The sequence below is a fragment of the Canis lupus genome, chromosome 30 (genome assembly GCF_003254725.2).
Source record: "Canis lupus dingo isolate Sandy chromosome 30, ASM325472v2, whole genome shotgun sequence".
Taxonomy (NCBI): Eukaryota; Metazoa; Chordata; class Mammalia; order Carnivora; family Canidae; genus Canis; species Canis lupus.
In genome coordinates, this window is record NC_064272.1 from 15,855,633 (window position 1) to 15,875,468 (window position 19,836).

General features: G+C 33.4%; 1 protein-coding gene across 4 annotated transcripts in view; it reads right to left on the reverse strand.

Annotated features, from left to right (window-relative positions):
- Positions 1-19,836, reverse strand: part of FAM227B (family with sequence similarity 227 member B) — a 189,284-nt gene that overhangs the window by 159,778 nt on the left and 9,670 nt on the right. For 3 of the 4 annotated variants that reach the window (XM_049104142.1, XM_049104139.1, XM_049104140.1), the window contains exons 2-8: positions 19,335-19,461; positions 16,075-16,128; positions 11,849-12,080; positions 10,403-10,470; positions 5,577-5,612; positions 5,020-5,124; positions 1,452-1,550 (exon numbers count right to left, since the gene is read on the reverse strand). In XM_049104142.1, coding sequence (XP_048960099.1) covers positions 1,452-1,550; positions 5,020-5,124; positions 5,577-5,612; positions 10,403-10,470; positions 11,849-12,080; positions 16,075-16,128; positions 19,335-19,382 — 642 coding nt within the window. In that variant the 5' untranslated portion in view covers positions 19,383-19,461. Of the gene's footprint in view, positions 1-1,451; positions 1,551-5,019; positions 5,125-5,576; positions 5,613-10,402; positions 10,471-11,848; positions 12,081-16,074; positions 16,129-18,886; positions 18,990-19,334; positions 19,462-19,836 lie in introns of those variants that run through there. The other variant, XM_049104141.1, reaches the window with a different exon arrangement.

Sequence of the window (19,836 nt, forward strand, 5' to 3'; positions counted from 1 at the left end):
CAAGGTTGTGAGTTCAAGCCCCATGTTGAGCTCTCTGTTGGGCGTGGAGCCTACTTAAAAAAAAAAAAAAAAGATAAAACAACTCTAATTCCTTGTTATTCCAAAATAATCCTGTAAATGTAGTGAGTCATTAATATTTTTGTGTTAAATCTGTTTGTTATTGCCTGAAAAAACAATTATTAGGAACATTGCTAGATTATATTTCCTTTTTATATATAGTCTCAACAGATTTAAGTGGGAATGTAATGTTTCTCTGTTTTCATGGAAAAATATAAATTTAGGGTCTAGATCTAGATCAAGAAATTTCAGGTAATGAAACTCTCCTGATTTCACAATTTTCCCTAGATCATTATCTTTGTATTACTGATATAGCATTTCCTATGCTTCATCCAGAGCTCCTAACAATATAAGAAATATGGACAGATACTCTTTATCTAGAGTTATTGTAATCTATAGTTTATTCTAACATAAAGCCCTAACTGAATGGTTTGCATATAAAACTAGTTAACATCCAGTTTCTTCATGGTGTAAAATTGCTGTGACAATCCATATGCAGATTTGTGTGAGAAATTTGAGCTGGGGCAAGGTGGAGAGTGGAGTCTATTTTCAGGCTTTCCTGATGGGGTGGTACAGCTTCTTAATGCTTAGATTGTGATCCCTGAGGTTGCTCTCATCTTCCACTCTCCCAGATCCAGAAGCCACACAACAGACATTGGTATTCATCACTTTTTCCGGGCTCACATATTCTCTAACATAAGACTCATGTGCTGCTTATTTCCATTCTCTTATTGTTTCCCAGATACCTTTCCCAAATATCCAGATGTCTTTCTCTTCTTAATCCTAATCAGAGCTTTTTACCTCTCTGAATCAAGTAAAGACACTTTCTCAATCTGCTCTACAGATTATTTTCCAAATGAAACTTCTTTCAATGTCATTGATTTGCAGTGGGTTTTCTGTTTAACTGTTTGTCAGCACATTATAGTACTAAGTTAAGCTACAACTTCAGTATTCATTACACTGCTTGATTTCACTGATATTTTTGTAATTAATGAAAACTCAGGGTCTTTGAAATCCATATTAAAGTTTTAACTTCTCTGAAAGAACTCTAGATTTTGAGCAGGATTCGTAACATGTATGGAATACTAAAAATCCAAATTCTGTGAAAGGATCTGGAAATATATTTTTTTGTACCAGTGCCACCTCTACTAAAAAATTAACTGTGCCACAAATCAACTTAAAAAAGAAGTTTGGGCAGCCCGGGTGGCTCAGCAGTTTAGCGCCGCCTTCAGCCCAGGGCATGATCCCGGAGAGCCCGGACGGAGTCCCACGTCGGGCTCCCTGCATGGAGCCTGCTTCTCCCTCTGCCTGTGTCTCTGCCTCTCTTTCTGTGTCTCTCATGAATAAATAAATAAAATCTTAAAAAAAAGAAGTTTAAAAAAATAACATTATACCTTAAATTTATGCAGAAACCACCACCAAAAGGAATCATGTAAAAGAGCAATAGAGGCTTCTGAGAGAAAATGGGTCTTCCAGATTTTGAAAACCTTTTCCTAAGGAACAAAAGATATAGAGGTCAAATTAAAATACATTATAAAACATATTAATGCAAATAGGCCTTATAAAGAGTATGTCTTCAGTGGTTATAGACTAGCACTGTTCAATGAAATTCTATTGTGCCATATATATATAATATTACATTTTCTGGTAGCTACTTTATAAAAGTAAAAAGTGAAATTATTTTTAATGAATATTTTATTAAACCAAATATATTTAAAATGTTATCATTTCAAAATATGGGCATTAAATTTTTAATGAAATATCTTACATTCTTTTGTGGGAGTAGGTCTTTCAAATATTGTATATTTTATACTTGCAGCACATCTCAACTTGAATAATAATTTTTGTCATAAATACTGGATCAGTGTTCAGACTTCATAAAATACATAGTTGTGATTTTGCTCCAACCATAATTGAAGGTTTTTAATAACTAAATCAAATATTAGTTTTAAAATTTATATATAAATTAAAAGAAATAAAATAAAAAACTCATCTCAGTTACATTAACCACATTTCATATACTCAGTAATTACATTTGCCTAATAGCTATTGAAATGATAGTATAGGCTAGACAAAGAACAGCAAGACTCCAAAAAACATGGTACAATTTCTTTTTATACTAAGGACAGATACCAACAATCTTGGAATTCTATATCAACAAGCCCCATCACAAGTCTAGACCCCATCCATACAGAATATACTCTGTAAGAAATTGATAAAAAATTGTCAGATAAGGTAAGATCCATTTTCCATGACTGTAAATCTTGGCTTAAATGGATATATTCAATAGATCATTTTTATCTTATTTTATTTACCTAAAGTTTTTAAATGCCAGATTCAATAGAGTTCAAGATTTACTTTAAGGAAACCCATAACTAGGAATTCCTGTTCCTCAACACATGTCTACAAAAAGGACATCATGCAGACTTTTACACCAAAAAGATTACTTATTATGTATTCTGTGGGGGCACTTCTCTTCCATTGGCTACTAATTATAGTATGGAATTCATTGGTACCAGTTTAAATTTAGCACTTAACAGCTTAGATTTCATATTTTTTAATTACAAAAACATATGTGGAGTATATAAAGAAGAAAATTGAAATATAGGGAGGAAAACTGAATAATTTTGTCTAAATTATTTGCAAATTTCAAGCAAAGATGCAATTAGTGTACACTAAAAAGTATGGTTGCTTCTATTCCAAGTTTGGTCATGTTTCATGTCACTAACTTCCTTTTTCAGTAAAATTTCAAATTCTTTAAAAGTATATCAATATTTAGTCAAAACAACCAAAAAATGGAAATTAGCTAAAAAAGCTCAAACCCAGTTTAAGAAGTTGTATGGTTCTCTCCTCTGGCCTCCTCATTTTGTGATACTTTTTTGATTCTAGTAAATGTAAATATACCTTAAAACCTAGATTATCTAACTTGGTTCTAACATTGAGTTTAGGTTGGACAAAATTACTTCTTATTTTCTCTTGAATTTCTGTTCATGTATATCAGTATGCCTGTGGCTTAGCTTTCTTCTCTTATTCATAATACAGGTCATTTTTCATTAATTTTAATTCAATAAAATTTTACTGAGCATCACCTCTTCTGGGCGGTACAGAAGATAATGTGTACTTTTATCAAGGAATTTAATTAATGACTGTATGCACAGGAATGTGTTTAGATGGGTATAAGTGAATTCATTCAATTCCATGGATTCCCATACCTTCAATCATGTAACAATAAACCTATATAACCTTCTCTTTCCAAGTTTCAGATCCATAAATTCAGTCTCTTGATCTTACTATAAGCATTTCTATGAAGTAATCTTCCCTAATATTTTTATTTTCCTACACTTATATTCTCTTTATCATCTACTTATTTTAATGCTATTGCATTGGACATACTATAATAAGCCGATTTAAATTCTTTTTTGAAATCAGGTGGGGGTACTAACAAATAAAACACTGGTATCTATGCCCAGATATACCCAGATGTTTGCCATACTCCACCCACTCCCAACCAGTATCTACTCCTACTCTTCACTTTATTTCTTTCAATAATGCCAGCATCCTCCAAATTAACCATATTAAAAATTCCTCATATTGTGCTTCTATGCCTTGTTTATGTGATTGCCCTATGATTTGTGTTAGATGTACATACAACCATATTTAAAATACAGTACCATCTTAGAACACAGAACACAGAATGTTATAAACAATATTATAGGTTTCCCAGAACATTTATAAACTTATTTTAACAATAATTTATCAATTTCTTTTTATAACAATAAAATCTTTTTTCCTGAGGAAATTGTGGAAAATATAATCAGAGAAACAAATAAATACGCTTCTGATCCAGGCATAACTACAATTAGCATCTATAGTTTTTCTCTACAAAAATGGGATCAGGTAATCATATAAAGGGGGCAGACTAAGCCTTTACTCTCACCAAAATCCCACAAAATATAAAAGAGAATTGAAAAACATTTGGATTAGCATGAAAAATAAGAGAGTGTCATTACTGAATCATTCTAGATATAGTTGTTAATTGAGGTGCTTAGTGGTTGCCTAACTGAAGGGTACACAGAGGATCCAAATCAGATCAATCACACTTCCTGGAACACTGCATCTTGAACAGAGTGACAAAAAGGGGTTTAATGATTGATTATGCTCCTTCTGATGGACCATAGTAGGAGAGAAAACAACAGGGATTTTATGTTGAGAAATGAAGAGGCACAGGAAGGCTGAAAGTGAGGGATGGGGAGGGATGAAGAGGTAAGAGATGTACTTGGTCCCTAGAAGGAGGGGTTTAGGTGAATTCCAAGGCCACGTTCATCCCAGAGAACTATCTAGAAGGAATCTGCCTGGAGTACAGGGAATATTGTTGAAGCCTGCAGGAAATAGAAACCTTGTTAGGTAACCACCTAATATGTAAGGGAGAAATCAGTATCAGGTACCATCCAACTCTCATCCTACCCTTGGCAAGCAGTGGGCAATGATCTAGTTACCTTCCTATGCTTGCAGTTTTTCTTTTTTTTTTTTTTTTTTTTTTTTTGCTTGCTTGCAGTTTTTCAACTGGCTATCCTATTACTCAAAAATTCCCCCAGACACTTGGGGGTTCAAAAGGTGAGGTTATGGAGAAGGCTCTAATAAGTTGTTCTGGGGTCAACATAAGCAGACTAAAATCTCTTGAGCTAATAAAACAAGCAGAAGGAGGGGAAAACACTTGTTCCAGTCACATGCCAAAACAGTGCACAGTAGCAACTTCAGACTCCTGAGGCAGTAACACAGAATCTAATACATTCTTTTCTGGTGATCAAGGTATTAAATATCACTGGTCTCTTCCTGCCAGACTTAATGCCCTCAAAGTTCAATCATGCTTATCACCTAATTTGTTATAGCTTTAAATAAAAATCTGATTCATTAAATCATATTCTCAAAATGTAGCATACAATAAAAATAATGTTTACATACATCAAAGTTATGGGCTTTTAAAATAAAAAGATAAATTCGTTCAGCATCCAAATGTCTGGGTAGTTGAGTAAGCTCATTTGTTTTGAATCCCGAGAAGTTGCAATCCTAGAAAGAAGGAAATATCACAGAATAGTAATTACTTTACCCCTTTCAGTATAGCACTCTCACAGGACTACAGAAGACAAATATTTAACCATAACCCATTAATTATTTACTTTCATTTAATAAAATAACTATTTATCTTACTTTAAAAAAATCTTCCTATTTCCTGATTCTCTCAAATTAAGAGCCCTGGCATATTCATATGCCAAACCCAAACGCAAAACAAAATCATATTTCAGAACCAACTTTGACATAACTCAAATGACCAAGAATTTTAGCTAGATTACCCATAAAGAAATGGACTAGGTAGAAAGAGAAAGCTTCTATGCTATTCCTACTGCTCTCTCTCAGGGCCCCACCTGTATTTATAGCTACATCTATATTATTATAAACATTCTTTTATTTCTACATAATGCTTTTGATACATAATCTTATAGAACAGAAATTTTAAATACCTCTATAGTCTTCTTTGTCTCCATTTCATCTGAAAGCTGGAAAACATTTAAAATAAAATATTTAACATTCTAAATTTTTATATTTTGTAAATTTGTTGTTTGTGCATGCACATGTGTGTATGTGCATGTACATGTGTGCATGTGTGTGTATCTCCTACTAAAGCCTAGAATGTTGTTGCTATGCTAGATGCTAGAAATACAAAGATGGTCCTTATTCTCAAGCTAGTCATAGTTCAAGAGGGTAATGAGATACATATACAAGCAAAACACAAAGAGATAAGGGCTATAATAGAAATAAACCAGTTATTTCACTTTGGGTTCAATAGGAAATAGACTCTGAGGTAGAGTTTTGTATTCAGAATGTCTATTGGGAGTGCCTTTGGAATCAGTATCTATGGAAGTCAAGGGGAGAGGTGTAATTGGGAAGTTGGAGAAATCAGGTATGATACAAGTCTAATAGCTTCAATGGACTCTAAAAGGGGCTCTAGAGCTGAAAGGGCCCATCATAGTTGTCCTGTATTGGGTTGAAAGAGCCAGGCCTTTCTGCCCCCAACTTGATCAGTCACTGGATGTAGGTGGTTCCTGGAAGCGTATGTCTTTGGAAGAGGAAGTTCTCTGCAGATGTAGTAACCCCAAAGGGGCTGACAGCTGAGGGGTGCCTCCTAACAGCATTCTTAGCAGCTAGGACAACAGATTCTTCCTTCATGGGGAATCTGAGTGGTGCATCTCTATGTCCACCACACTACTTTACACAGAGAATAAGTAGCCTTCTGTGTACATTAGTTTCTGACCATCTAGACATGTTGATAAGTTATTAATTTTCACATCCTCACTTCTTTCAGAACAACTAAGCTCACAGGCAAAACATACACACATATACACACACATTATACAATACACATAGAGAGAATGACATAGGAAACAAATGTTAAAGAATGGTAACAGATTGTTAACAGAAAGAGAATGACATTGTCATTTTAAAAAGTATGCAAAGGAATAAAAAAGATTTAGAGATAATGAAATCAATTATGATAAGAAAGAAGGCTTTGTGTTTGAGATTATATGGATATAATAAGTCAATGAGGATGGGGGTCAATTTAGAAAGTTGTTAATGTTAATCTCAAAATCCTGGCTTTATTCTGCAGGAAGCAAGGAAACCCTGGAAGTTTTCAAGGAGCATAATAATAACACAAAACTAGTTATTGATCATACAACCTGGAAAAGATACCACAAAAATATAAATAATATGTGTTAAAATCCAAATAAAAAATCAATGAAACACATTTAGCAATAAAAATAATTATAACTTTGGTCAGTATAATTAATATACAGGTCATTGCAATAGATCCTTGGAAGTTATCTGATAAAAATTTGAAAGTCAGAAATTTTGAAATTCTTTTGAAAATTAAAAAAAAAATTACCAGTGTTTTCATGTTCCCACAACCTAGAATGGATTACTGTTGACATTTGTTTTTGACTATGTTTTAAATAAAATGTGAAATTATATAATAAAGTTCAGATTCTCTTTTTACCATGGCCTTTTTTTCCCAAGATTTTATTTATTTATTCATAAGACAGAGAGAGAGAGAGAGAGGCAGAGACATAGGCAGCAGGAGAAGCAGGCTCCCTCAGGAGATCCTGATGCAGGACTTGATCCCAGGACCCCAGGATTATGACCTGAACCAAAGGCAGATACTCAAGCACTAAGCCACCTATGTGCCCCTACCATGATCTTTATAGTTCTATTCATGTGTTCCCTTTCCTTGAAATAGTCACTATTATTTGTTTGGTTTGCATCCCTTCCATTCCATTAACATACTTTTACATATATGTGTACATATATTTAAAGAATATAAACACTTCTTGTGTGGTTTTATAATTTTAAAAAATGATATCAATGGTATATATTATTTGGTAATTTGCTTTTTTTCCACTCAAAATTATGTTTTGACAATCTATCCAAGTTGATATTTATAAAATCTGTTACCTTCCACACAGCTTTTCTACCAACCTGTCTACTCTTCTCTGGAAAATATAAATAATAATTAAAAGCAACAGAAGTTCATAGTCAACGTTTGCCAAACATTCACAGAACAAATGATATCCCATATAACTACTATGCTCTATAGTCAATAGACTGGAAAGAGAAATAAAGATAAGTAACTCAAAACCAAAAGAAAATCATATCTTATCAAACATGGATGCAAACATCTACACAAAACAACAGTAAATCAAATCCAGTAATGCAATAAAAAAATATACTCTAAGAATATAGGAATGTCTCAACTTCTGAAAAGCTATTAATGTAATCTGCCACATAGATTAAAGGTTAAAAGTAGCTTCTGCTATCATCACAGTGGATTATTTTCCTCTCCATTTCAAAGCATGGAGATTTTTTTTTTCAAATGTTTGAGCACAGCGATACCTGTATCTAGATCTCTAACTGATCTACCTCTAATCCACATCATATCTACATACCTTTAATAAACTACAAATAGAAATAAATTTCATTAATCTAAAAAAGATAGCTATCTAAACATTTAAAATGATGCTTAATAGCAAATTATTAGCATTCTTTCCAAATCAAAGATGAGAAACCACTAACATTATTGAATAATACGCATATACCAAAAATAATTTCCTATATGCCAACAATAACCCATTTAATAACATAATGAAAAAGTAATTTCACGGACATTAGTAATAAAAATTTAAGATACCTAAGGATAAATTTAACAGAGAATAGAACTTATATGAAGGGATGCCTGGGTGGCTTACAGGTTAAGTGTCTGCCTTCAGCCCAGGGGGTGATCCTGGAGAACCTGAATCGAGTCCCGCATCGGGCTCCCCGAATGGAGCCTGCGCCTCTGCCTGTGTCTCTGCCTCTCTCTGTGTGTCTCTCATGAATAAACAAATAAAATCTTTAAAAGAAAAACCTTATATGAATAAAATCACACAAATTACTGACCACCTAAAATAAAATCCTTATATTTTACTCTCTTATCCAAAAATAAAGGCTAGATAAAGAATTAAATACACACACACAGATATCTTGCAATAATAACAGAGCAGAAGACAAGTGAATATATCTATAATCTTGTGACAAAGTCTTCTTAAATATTATAGCACTAATGGCAGAAATTTTCAATAGAAAATTATAGATCCATAAAAATGCAAAATTCTATATAACAAAAAACCCTCTTAAAAGGCAACAAAGACCCAGCAGTCTTTTCCATTGCTTCCAGAAGATCTGGCTCTGTTAGGTATATGGAAAGATGCCACATGGGTCTCCAGCTGGAAAAAAATATCCAAAATAAAAGGCAACAAAGTATATAAATATGTATAATACTTATTACTGAAAGTGTTAATATTTTTAAAGTATAAACAGCTCTTAGAAATAAAAGAGCAGCCAAAAAAAAAAAATAAAATAAAAGCCAAAACTCGTAAATAGGCAATTCACATTAACAGAAATGCAAAGACTAAGGAAAACCTAAAGTATCAACTTCATTAGTAAAACATATGCAGTTGATAACATTTATGCCTATCAACTGTGCAAACATTAAAAAATACAGTATTAAATGGACAAGGAAATGAGTAAGAGATCAATCACAAACCCTATTGTTACAAATATAAATTGGTACTGCCTTTTTAGAGAACAATTTGGCAATACATATCAAAACACTTAGATTTTCACATTTCTTTTCCTATGTAGTTCCACTTCTAGAAATTTATCTTAAGAAAATAAGCATGGATACCCACAATCTTTAGTTTCAAATATGTTCAGAGCAGCTTTGTAAGTAATAGCAATGAAAACTACCTAAATGTCTAACCAAAGGGTTATTACATTAGTTAACTTTTAAGATAGTGGAGAATATTTATTAATGAAAATTTCATAATACTTGTAATGAATTAGAAATATATTACTTAATCTGAATTTTTAAAATTATTTTTTAAAATAAAAGAAAAATGAGGGCCCCTGGGTGGCTCAATGGCTGAGCATCTGCCTTTGGCTCAGCTTGTGGTCCTGGGGTCCTGGGATTGAATTCCTGCTTCTCCCTCTGCCTATGTCTCTGCCTTCCTCTGTGTGTCTCTCATGAATAAATAAATAAAACCTTAAAAAAAAAGAAAAGAAAAATGAAAGCAACAACTAGTGAGATACATGCGATTTATCTATAAATGATAGAATTAGGGTGTTTATCCTTTCTACTGATTATCTATTGCTTCTAATTTTCTAAAACAACTACTTCAGTCAGAATCAGGAAAAAACAAAGAAATTTTGAAATTTGAAAAATAACATTAACTGGGGTGGATAGACTAATGGTGGCACTTAAAGTCTTTATAGCTTTAACATTATATAATTTTAGAATGTATTTTTTATAAGGACTAAGTTTCTAAAAGTAATTCAAAGTCTATTATAATTCTAATCAAACTCTCAAAGAGATTTTTTTGAAAAAAATTGACAAAGCAATTTTAAAGGTAATTAAAAAGAATTTAAAGAAATAAAAAAAAAGAATTGATAACTTTTTCTAAAGGAAGAGGATTGATATGGAACCTGCACTACCAAGTATAAGTTACTATAAATTATTAACCAGAGGTTGGAATATATGCATCAAATTAAATCTTCAAGTAACTTATAGTAATGTGAAAATGCCAACACTCTAATATCGAGTATTGAAGAATAGGAGTCTACCTATTTTAAAAACACGTAGATAGATAGATCTATTTTATTATATAATAATAAAAGACTAACAGAAAAACTTTAAAAATGCTATCAGTGCTTATCTGTGAAATTTCCTCTTCAAGGAATATGAAAACAAATACCATACCATTATCTTCTTTCTCCTATGGTAGTTCCTTAGAAATGCCTTGTATCTTTCCAATTTTCCTTTAGAACCTTTAAAAGAGTGATATATATATATCATATATAGTGTGTGTATATATATATATATACACACACACATTATGTATACACACATATTTTTCAAAGTGAAAAAATTTTAATGCTTTAAAGAACTTATATGTAAAAAAAAATCAAGGAGATCAACTAGCTATTTTGATAAGCATCATGCTAGACACACATACCCTTAGTTGAATGAATAAATACTGTATCTTCTGTTTCCTCTTTTTAGAAATGTCATGTTCCAACTACTGGTCTTTGATACTTACTCCTACATCTAAAGTTTTATCTCAATCCCTTCCCCATGAACAAGCCCATGTTTTTCAAATAGCTCAGCTACTTACATTTGGTTGTTTCATGGTCATCTTAAATTCAATAAATTACAGTACTTTGGAGCAAGGTCTAATGAAAGATTATGGGGGATGACTTTGAAGTCAGGTAACCTAGACTTGAGCCCAAACTCAGATATTTATATATTGAGGACAACGAGTATATATTATTTTTTGAAAGTGCACACCTACTAGCTCATTCTCTATGTCTCCCTCCCTCCCTCTCTCTCTCTCTCTCTCTACATATAGCTTATATAATTTTAAAAATATTTTTTTATTTAAAAAATGATTAAAGATTTAATAAGAAAATTTAAAATAAAACAGTAGTGAATTTAATAGTAGTATATTAAAACAAATTCTCAGAATTTGAAAAATCAAGGTCGAAAAAAGGATATTAAATATTTAAGTAATATAACTAATTAAATGTATTTAACATATAGAAAATACTTTATAAGTCAACTAATATCATTTTTAAGGCTTGTATTATGAGAAATTTGCCTATTACATAAATAATAATCATTAGTATCTAAAACTATTCTAGAAGTATTAATATATACAACTAGATAAGAAAAATGTTATATAAATACTGGAAAGAAGTAAAAATGATCATTACTGGTAGATACGCTTTTCCCTCAGTGTGCAGGTTTTCAGTACGAAATGCGAAACACTTCCTACAAGCTCACCTAGCTCATGGAGCTCAATTTACTTTGGATTTTAGTGTTTCTGTTCTTAGGTTCTGACCCTTGCTGACTTGTCTCTGGTACCAATACAGGGTTGATGCAACTCTGTTTCCTTGATACTCGGCCACCTCAGCCGCAGCGTAACAAAGTTCACAACTACTTTAGGCTTTGTTCTAACAACACACATTAAATCCACATGTTCATATTCAGCTAAAAATCTTTATTGAACTATGCTGAAATGAAGGAGTCTTAAAATAAAATAAAGTTTATGCTCTTAGATTATTTTATACCTTAGGATTTCATTTTTTATGACAGAGTCACACAGACACACAAATCTATTACTTTACTCATAAAAAAAAGATTTACGTGTATCAAAAATTATGCTTCTCCATTCAAATATTTTAGAGGCATGACTCTTCAAAAGAATGGAACATTCCCCTAATCTTGACTCCATGGCCATGACTGCATCATGTATTCGAGGGACAGCTCCCCACAGATGTGTATAAATTGAAGTAAATGAACTATCTTCTTTTATTTTCTTCATGGTGTGTAACAATTTATCATAATCTTCAAAATGGATTTCCCTTGGCCAATAATCCTGCAAAAAATGTGAAAGAATATAACTTAAGTCATTTTTAGTGAATTTAAATAATAGAGTTCAAAATCAATGAGCTAAAATTGAGATTTAATTCCATAGCAATACCTTCTTTTATATTATTTAAGTATAACTGACACAATGATATATTAGTTTCAGGTATCCAACACATACAACACAGCATTATTTTTTACTAAATGCCATTTTTTTTCAAAAATTGTGAAACAATCACCAACTTTAGAAGTTTCAAATATTTCACAAAAAAACTTTCCTGAGTCATTTGAAAATAAGTTGCTTACTTGACTATGCCCCATCATCCTTGAATACTTTAGTTATTTCCCAAAAACAAAAGCATTCTCCTACATAATCAAAATATAACCATCAGAAATAGGAAATTGGCATTGATACACTGTGCCTATCTAATTCTCAGACTCTGGTCAAGTCTTATCACCTGAACCAGTAATGCCCTTTTTATAGCAAAAGGATCTAATTCAGTATCTTCATATGTCTTTAGTCTCTTTCAGTCTAAAAATTCCCTAGTCTTTTCTTGACCTCCACAAGTTCACAATGAAACCTGAAATTCCAATTCCAAACATTCTAGTATTCTCTCTTTCCATATTACAATTACCATCTCCAACAGTGAAAATATTTAGTTGGCTTATCTTTAATACATATACTTATTTTAAGGTAACCAATCTCTCCTATCCACTGGGAGTCTTTTCTGTATAGATAACCCTTTTCATACTGCTTCAACTCTTTTTAATACCTAAGGAATTGAAAAGGACTAAACAAGTATGACACTAGAGAGAAATACTGCAGAAGGGTGATATAAATTCCATGATGGCAAGGATTTTTCTCTGATATGTTCATTATTGTTTCTCCAGTATCCAGAACAATACCCGGGATCTGGTAGGTAGTAAATAAAATCATTAAATGAATGAATGAATAGGAGAAGTACAAGAACTGATAGTAATATAACACTATTGGAACAGGAGATTGTTATAAAAATAGAATATAAAAATATTTTTATAAAAATAAAAATAGAACAGTGATGGAGTAAAGGGGAAAGAAGGAGAAGGGAAAATGTGAGAATTGATCAAATAGATAAATGAGAAATGATTGAAAGTAGAAAAAAGTATACAGAAGTATACAGAACCATAATAAGAGGAAGAGGGGAAAGATAGGAGTAGAAAGCATAAAATATTATAAAAGAAAGATAAAAATGGTAAGAATCGGTTGAAATGATACAGTTTTAGATGATGTGACAAAGGATAAATTATAAGATATGAGAAACTAACAGCTAACACGTAGGTTCCAGGTACTGGTTTAAGGCTAGCTAGTAGCAGAGCTGGGATCTGAGCATAGGCAATCTGACACCAGTTTACCAGTTTGTTTTTTAAGATTTTATTTATTTATTCGTGAGAGACACACAGAGAGAGAGAGAGAGAGAGAAGCAGAGACACAGGCAGAGGGAGAAGCAGGCTCGATGCAGGGAGCCTGACATGGGACTCAATCCCAGGTCTCCAGGATCACACCCTGGGCTGATGGCAGAGCTAAACCGCTGTGCCACCTGGGCTGCCCCAGAGCCTCTGTTCTTAACCACTTTACCACCATGCAGATGTATATCTTTCCTTTCACATTTTAGAGGGAAATTAAAATAGATAGGTTTTCCAGGAAGTCATAAGCAGTTTAGAATGTATTTTAATTTGTTTTGTTTTATTCATTTGTTTATCATATGCCTCATTTCTTAAAAAATGACAGCTCGATGAAGGTGGGGATCTTTGCCTGTTTTTATTCACCGGTATATTCTAATTATTGATGTGGTTAGCATGTAATAGGTACTCAAAAATATTTCTTGAATAAATTTGAGGAAGTTATTATTTCTTTTGTAACAATGCCTCTAGACAAAAGTTTTATTCAGCAAACAAAAAATTAAATATCCAGTCATTTTATTCCTGGATATTTTGAAATAACCAATAGCTTGGCAATGCATAGACATAGTCATACCTTAAAACAAGTAACTACAGAATATAAGCATTTGGTTAGGAAATCCAGACAATAAGAAACATTTTACAGATAAACTCATTTATGAGAAAATGGTACAAATGGATATATGTTGTTTTGTCAAATGACATCTGATAAAAACTGAAGGCTGACAATATAAACATATACAAGGATAGTGTTTCTTACATATCATTAATAAGATCATATGCTTTGATTTTGATTTTATTCTATCTTTAGTGAAGGGCTGGCATAAACCTATGATCTTAATTTGATTAGCATTATTTTTAAGTAGAGTGTGTATGCATTTTCCAATTCAAATAATTAGAAATTTTCATCTGAAATCACAGATCCTTAAACATGTATGATGGTATAGCCCAAATGTCTCCATAATTATTTGCTGAGTTTGCCTTAATTTTGACTATATAATCCTTTTCCCTTGGCATTAAAAGACCTCAAACATTGTGATTAGGTTACAGCACATTTCCAACATTATTTAAATCAAAGTAATTGCAAAAAGCTTGTACTAATAGTAGTTTAAAACACTAGGCTCTTCCACAGTCATTGAAATACACTCTTATAAACTGGAATATTTTCATTTTCTATTTGATCCTAAAGGGTACTCAGTGCTTTTCTAAAACATTAAAAAAATAAAAATAGATATTTTTGAAATTCTCTTCTCAATAGTTTAGTCATAGCAAATTGTTTATATATAAGTACAAATAGGTGCAAATAATTTAAAGTCCAGTCTTCTCAAAGTATGTACACATCTCATTAAAAAAAAGCCTCCTTGGGGATCCCTGGGTGGCTCAGCGGTTTAGCACTGCCTTTGGCCCAGGGCACGATCCTGGAGTCCCGGGATCGAGTCCCGCATCAGGCTCCCGGCATGGAGCCTGCTTCTCCCTCTGCCTGTGTCTCTGCCTCTCTCTCTCTCTCTCTCTCTATGTCTATCATAAATAAATAAAATAAATAAATCTTTTTTAAAAAAGCCTCCTTTTCTTTCTGTTTTCCACACTAACATCCTTATTATAGTCCTTGACACTCTTCAATGCAAAACAAACCTAATCTTTAGACTCACAAGTGTATAGACCCAAGGGAAAACTTATAGTAAGTCCAATAATGGCAGAAGTCAGTATTTACACATAACAATGGAAACTGGAGCTTTCAAAATGAAAACACATTTTGAATATTTCACTCTGATTCAATAATCAAGGAAACTCAACACATCTGCAAATTACCTGTGCATCTAAGCTGTGGTACATGGATAAATGAAGTAAGTACTCATAATCAGATATTCTTTAAGGTGTAAATATTTAAGACAAACATATTAGCAAAATTATATAAAAATATTTGTATAATTCTTCTGATAGGATATACAACTAGAATTCTCAAACTCAAAAAGAGAACAGAATACTGACAAGAGGGAAACGCTAGAACAGAGTCTACAGAAAGGAGATAAATATTTATAAGTATTTCCCCCACTGAAATGAAGTTTTTTGATTTTCTATTCTTAAAGTCTTTCCTAAGCCTTCCACATCTCCATAGCTGATTTATTTTATTTTGTTATTTTTATTTTATTTATTATTTTTTGAGAGGGGGAGGAAGAGAGAGGCAGAGGGAGAGGTAGAAGGAGAATCCTAAGCAGGCTCCATGCTGGAAGGGCTCCATATTACAACCCTAGATCCAGACCTGAGCCAAAATCAAGAGTCAGATGCTGGGGCACCTGGATTGCTCAGTGGTTGAGCGTCCACCTTTGTTTGGCTCAGGTTGTGATCCCAGGGTCCTGGGATCGAGTTCCACATTAGGCTCCCTGCAGGGAGCCTGCTTCTCCTTCTGCCTATGTCTCTGCCTCTCTCTGTGTCTCTAATGAGTAAATAAATAAAATCTTTAAAAAAAAAAAAGAGTCAGATGCTTAACTGATTGAGCCACCCAGGCACCCCTCCACAACTTATATTTTAAAAGATGCTTTGGCACATAAAATAGATGTTTTACTCACCCAATTTTGAAACTTTAAGAATTCTTCAATATTCCTTGGAGGTTGTTGCATTTTCTAATGAAGTAAAATCAATATTGCTAATTAACATCAATTCAGACTGGTTATGATATTTACATATAATTTACTTAAGTAGATGATATTGGACTTAAGTTGTAATTTTCAGAGCCATAAGACATTGTAAAATATGCACTTTTACATTGTAAAGTTCCTGTACCTTAGAAAGGAACAGAGATCAATGTTTAAATCCCAAGCATCCAAACCAAATTCTGTGAGAGGCTTCCCTGTTATATATTGCTCCTAGAAAAAAAACTCTACATGAGTCCTGTTGAATATCCTCATTTCAAATTCCTATGAGAGTTCTGAGATATTTTGGGCTATCTTGGATGGTGTCTACAATAAATCCAAAGCCAAAAATATAGTAACTTGCCCCTCTTGCTGATGATGTATTTAAAAGGCCACATCAGTGACATGGTGAAAATAATTTAAATATTCAATATCTCAGTGTAACAAGTAATAATCGCATTTTTATTAGTTTCCTCATAAGTTGAAAACATATTCTTTCATTAGACAAATTAATTTTAATCAAGATCACATTTTGTTCTTTCTTGCCTTAGAGACTGTATACACATTCTTTCTTCTGCTTGGAAGGCTCCCTGTTCCAAACTCCCTCCAATCCTTTCTTGGTCTATTTAACTTTATTTTATTTTTTAAAAAGATTTTATTTATTTATTCATGAAAGACAGAAAGAGAGAGAGGCAGAGACACAGGCAGAGGGAGAAGCAGGCTCCATGCAGGAAGCCCGATGTGGGACTCGATTCCGGCATTCCAGGATCACGTCCTGCGCCAAAGGCAGACAGATGCTCAACCGCGGAGCCACCCAGGCATCCCTAACTCTTATTTTAAATATCAAATTAAAAGTCACTTTCTCTAGGAAGCCTTCCTTGTTCCCCCCAAATAATTATCTATGGTAACACACAGCTGATTCATATCTATATGAGGAGAGAAACTATGGTATAATCACCATTGAACTGTCAAAATTTCATACAGTGACCGGCTCTGGGTGAGTGCATAATAAGTACTTGCAATGTGTATAAATTAATGAATAAATGAGTAGAGAAATGTTAGAGAAATGTGTAATTATTTAGAATAATAAGACCATTCCTAGAGAGTGAAAAACCAGTGAGAAGGCAAAAATAAGAGGAATTCAGAATATCCTAATAATCTGATGATGACCTGTCCAAAAAGATTATAATGTAATTTACTAAAACAGATTTTTCACATCAATATGTAAAATGATTAAGATTATAAAATCACCATATTTTTGTAAAAATAGCTACACATTTGAGGTTGAAGAGAATATTTCATTCTCTAATATTGTTTAAAATATATGACAAAGGGCACCTGCATGGCTCAGTGGTTGGAGTGTCTGCATTTGGCTCAGGGCCTGAACCCAGGGTCCTGGGATCAAGTCCTGCATCAGGCTCCCTACAGGAATCCTGCTTCTCCCTCGGCCTATGTCTCTGCCTCTCTCTGTGTCTCTCATGAATAAATAAAATCTTTAAAAATTTTTAAAAAATATATGATAAATATAAAGCAAATATATAACAGTTAATAACAAAATAAAAGGTATATATGCCTATCATTATAAAAATCAGTTTTCAGAAGCAAAACTACATAGATCTGTCAAAAAATTTAATGGAAAACATAGGATTCCAGACTGACAAGGATAAGAAATAAGAGATGGTGTGCAGAGAATGCTTAGAGGCAAAAAAAAATGTTCAAGATACAATATCTTCAGAGACAGTGAGTGTAGTAGTTTTGCTAGAAGAAAGCTATCAGTATATTTTGAAATGCATGGAACATAAAGAAGCTGATAAAAACAATCTAAATGTTGGCTTTTTTACTTGTAATGGTGACCAACCACTTCTAGTACAAAGCAGTAAAAATAATACCCACATTTCTTTTTTTTTTTTTTTAATTTTTACTTATTTATGATAGTCACATCACAGAGAGAGAGAGAGAGAGAGAGAGAGAGAGAGAGAGAGGCAGAGGGAGAAGCAGGCTCCATGCACCGGGAGCCCGATGCGGGACTCGATCCCGGGTCTCCAGGATCGCGCCCTGGGCCAAAGGCAGGCGCCAAACCGCTGCGCCACCCAGGGATCCCTACCCACATTTATTTTTTAAAAATTCTTTTTCTTTTTTCTTTTTTTCTTTTTCTTTTTTCTTGAGTACAGTTGACACACATTAGTTTCAGGTGTAAAACATAGTAATTTGAGAGCTCTATAGTTTACACTCTGCTCACCACAAGTGTAGCTTCCTCCTTTCCCTATACAACACTATCACAATATCACTGACTATATTCTCTATGCTGTACCTTTTATTTCTATGGCTATTCATTCCACAACTGGAAGCCTCTATCTTCTATTCTTCTTTACCCATTTTGAATATCCCCCTAATTCTGGCAACCATCAGTTTGTTCTCTGTTTTTATAGTTCTGGTTCTGGTTTTGTTTATTCATTTGTTTTGCTTTTTAGATTACACATATAAGTGAAATTATATGGTATTTGTCTTTCTCTGACTTATTTCACTTAGTATAATACTCTCTAGGATCATCCATGTTGCTGCAAATGGAAATATCTCATCCTTTTCATGGCTGTGTAATATTCCACTGTGTGTGTGTGTGTGTGTGTGTGTGTGTGAGAGAGAGAGAGAGAGAGAGACAGAGAGAGACAGATCTTCTTTATGCATTAAAATAACACCCACATTTGAATTAAAGGAAATTAGAATAATGTATTAAGGAAGTGAAACTTACATGAGAAAGTTCTAGCTAACTCCAATATAAAATTCCAAAGTTCTCTAAGGCTAATGTTCAAAGAAGACAGGCATAAGTTAAATGGACTTCTGCTCTCAGTAGAATGCAGAAAGATTCAAAACACCTATGCTTCCATGGTAACAACAAAAGAAACCCAGACAAAATAAAAATCTTCCTTTTTTATGAGGTTGGTGAAAAGTGGTGGGTGCTAGTAAGCAGCACTGGCTATGTCATTTTTGCCAACGTAGAGACCCTTGTTCAAAAATAAAGAATTTTAAGATGATAACATGAGACCATAAAACCAAGTGTAGGGTCCATTTAATCACAAGGCCCTGTGTAACTGCAAGCCTGTGAAGCTTCCCTACCTGGCAGCCTTAATGACCAGAAATCCATAAAGAAATATTCTCTTTTTAAGTGAGCATCAAGCTGTGGCAGCTAGCTTCCTTACCCAGCAGTGAGCTCTGACCATCCACTGAGGAAAGAGTTGGCCTGCCATGGTGCAGTGACTTTGCAGAGATGAAGAAAAATCAGCTGGATCTTAGCCGTTGACATGAGCTGGAGGAACAAACTGGAGTCTGAAAGACACACAAATACAAAAACAAATGACTCAAACAGTCCCTTCCCAGACTCCTATGCCTCACTTCTGAATTTTGTCTAAAAAGCAGCAGTAAAGGAGGGGCTGGAAAGGTAGAGAACTTATACAGGCCAACAAGATCCTATGGTACTTGGGTTCCAGGGCTCTGACAAAGCTCTGCCTCAGAGGGTGAAAAAATCATTAAAAAACTTCAGTCCCAGCTTCTCCCAATTCATTATTGACAAGATCTGAGTTGGCTATGATGAGGGCAGTTGGAAGTTGTGTTATCACAGGTGAACTCAATCCAATTAAAGCTGAAGCCAACCCTAAAGTTCAATTCCAGTCTAGGAGGAATAAAAAGATCAGTATCTCACTT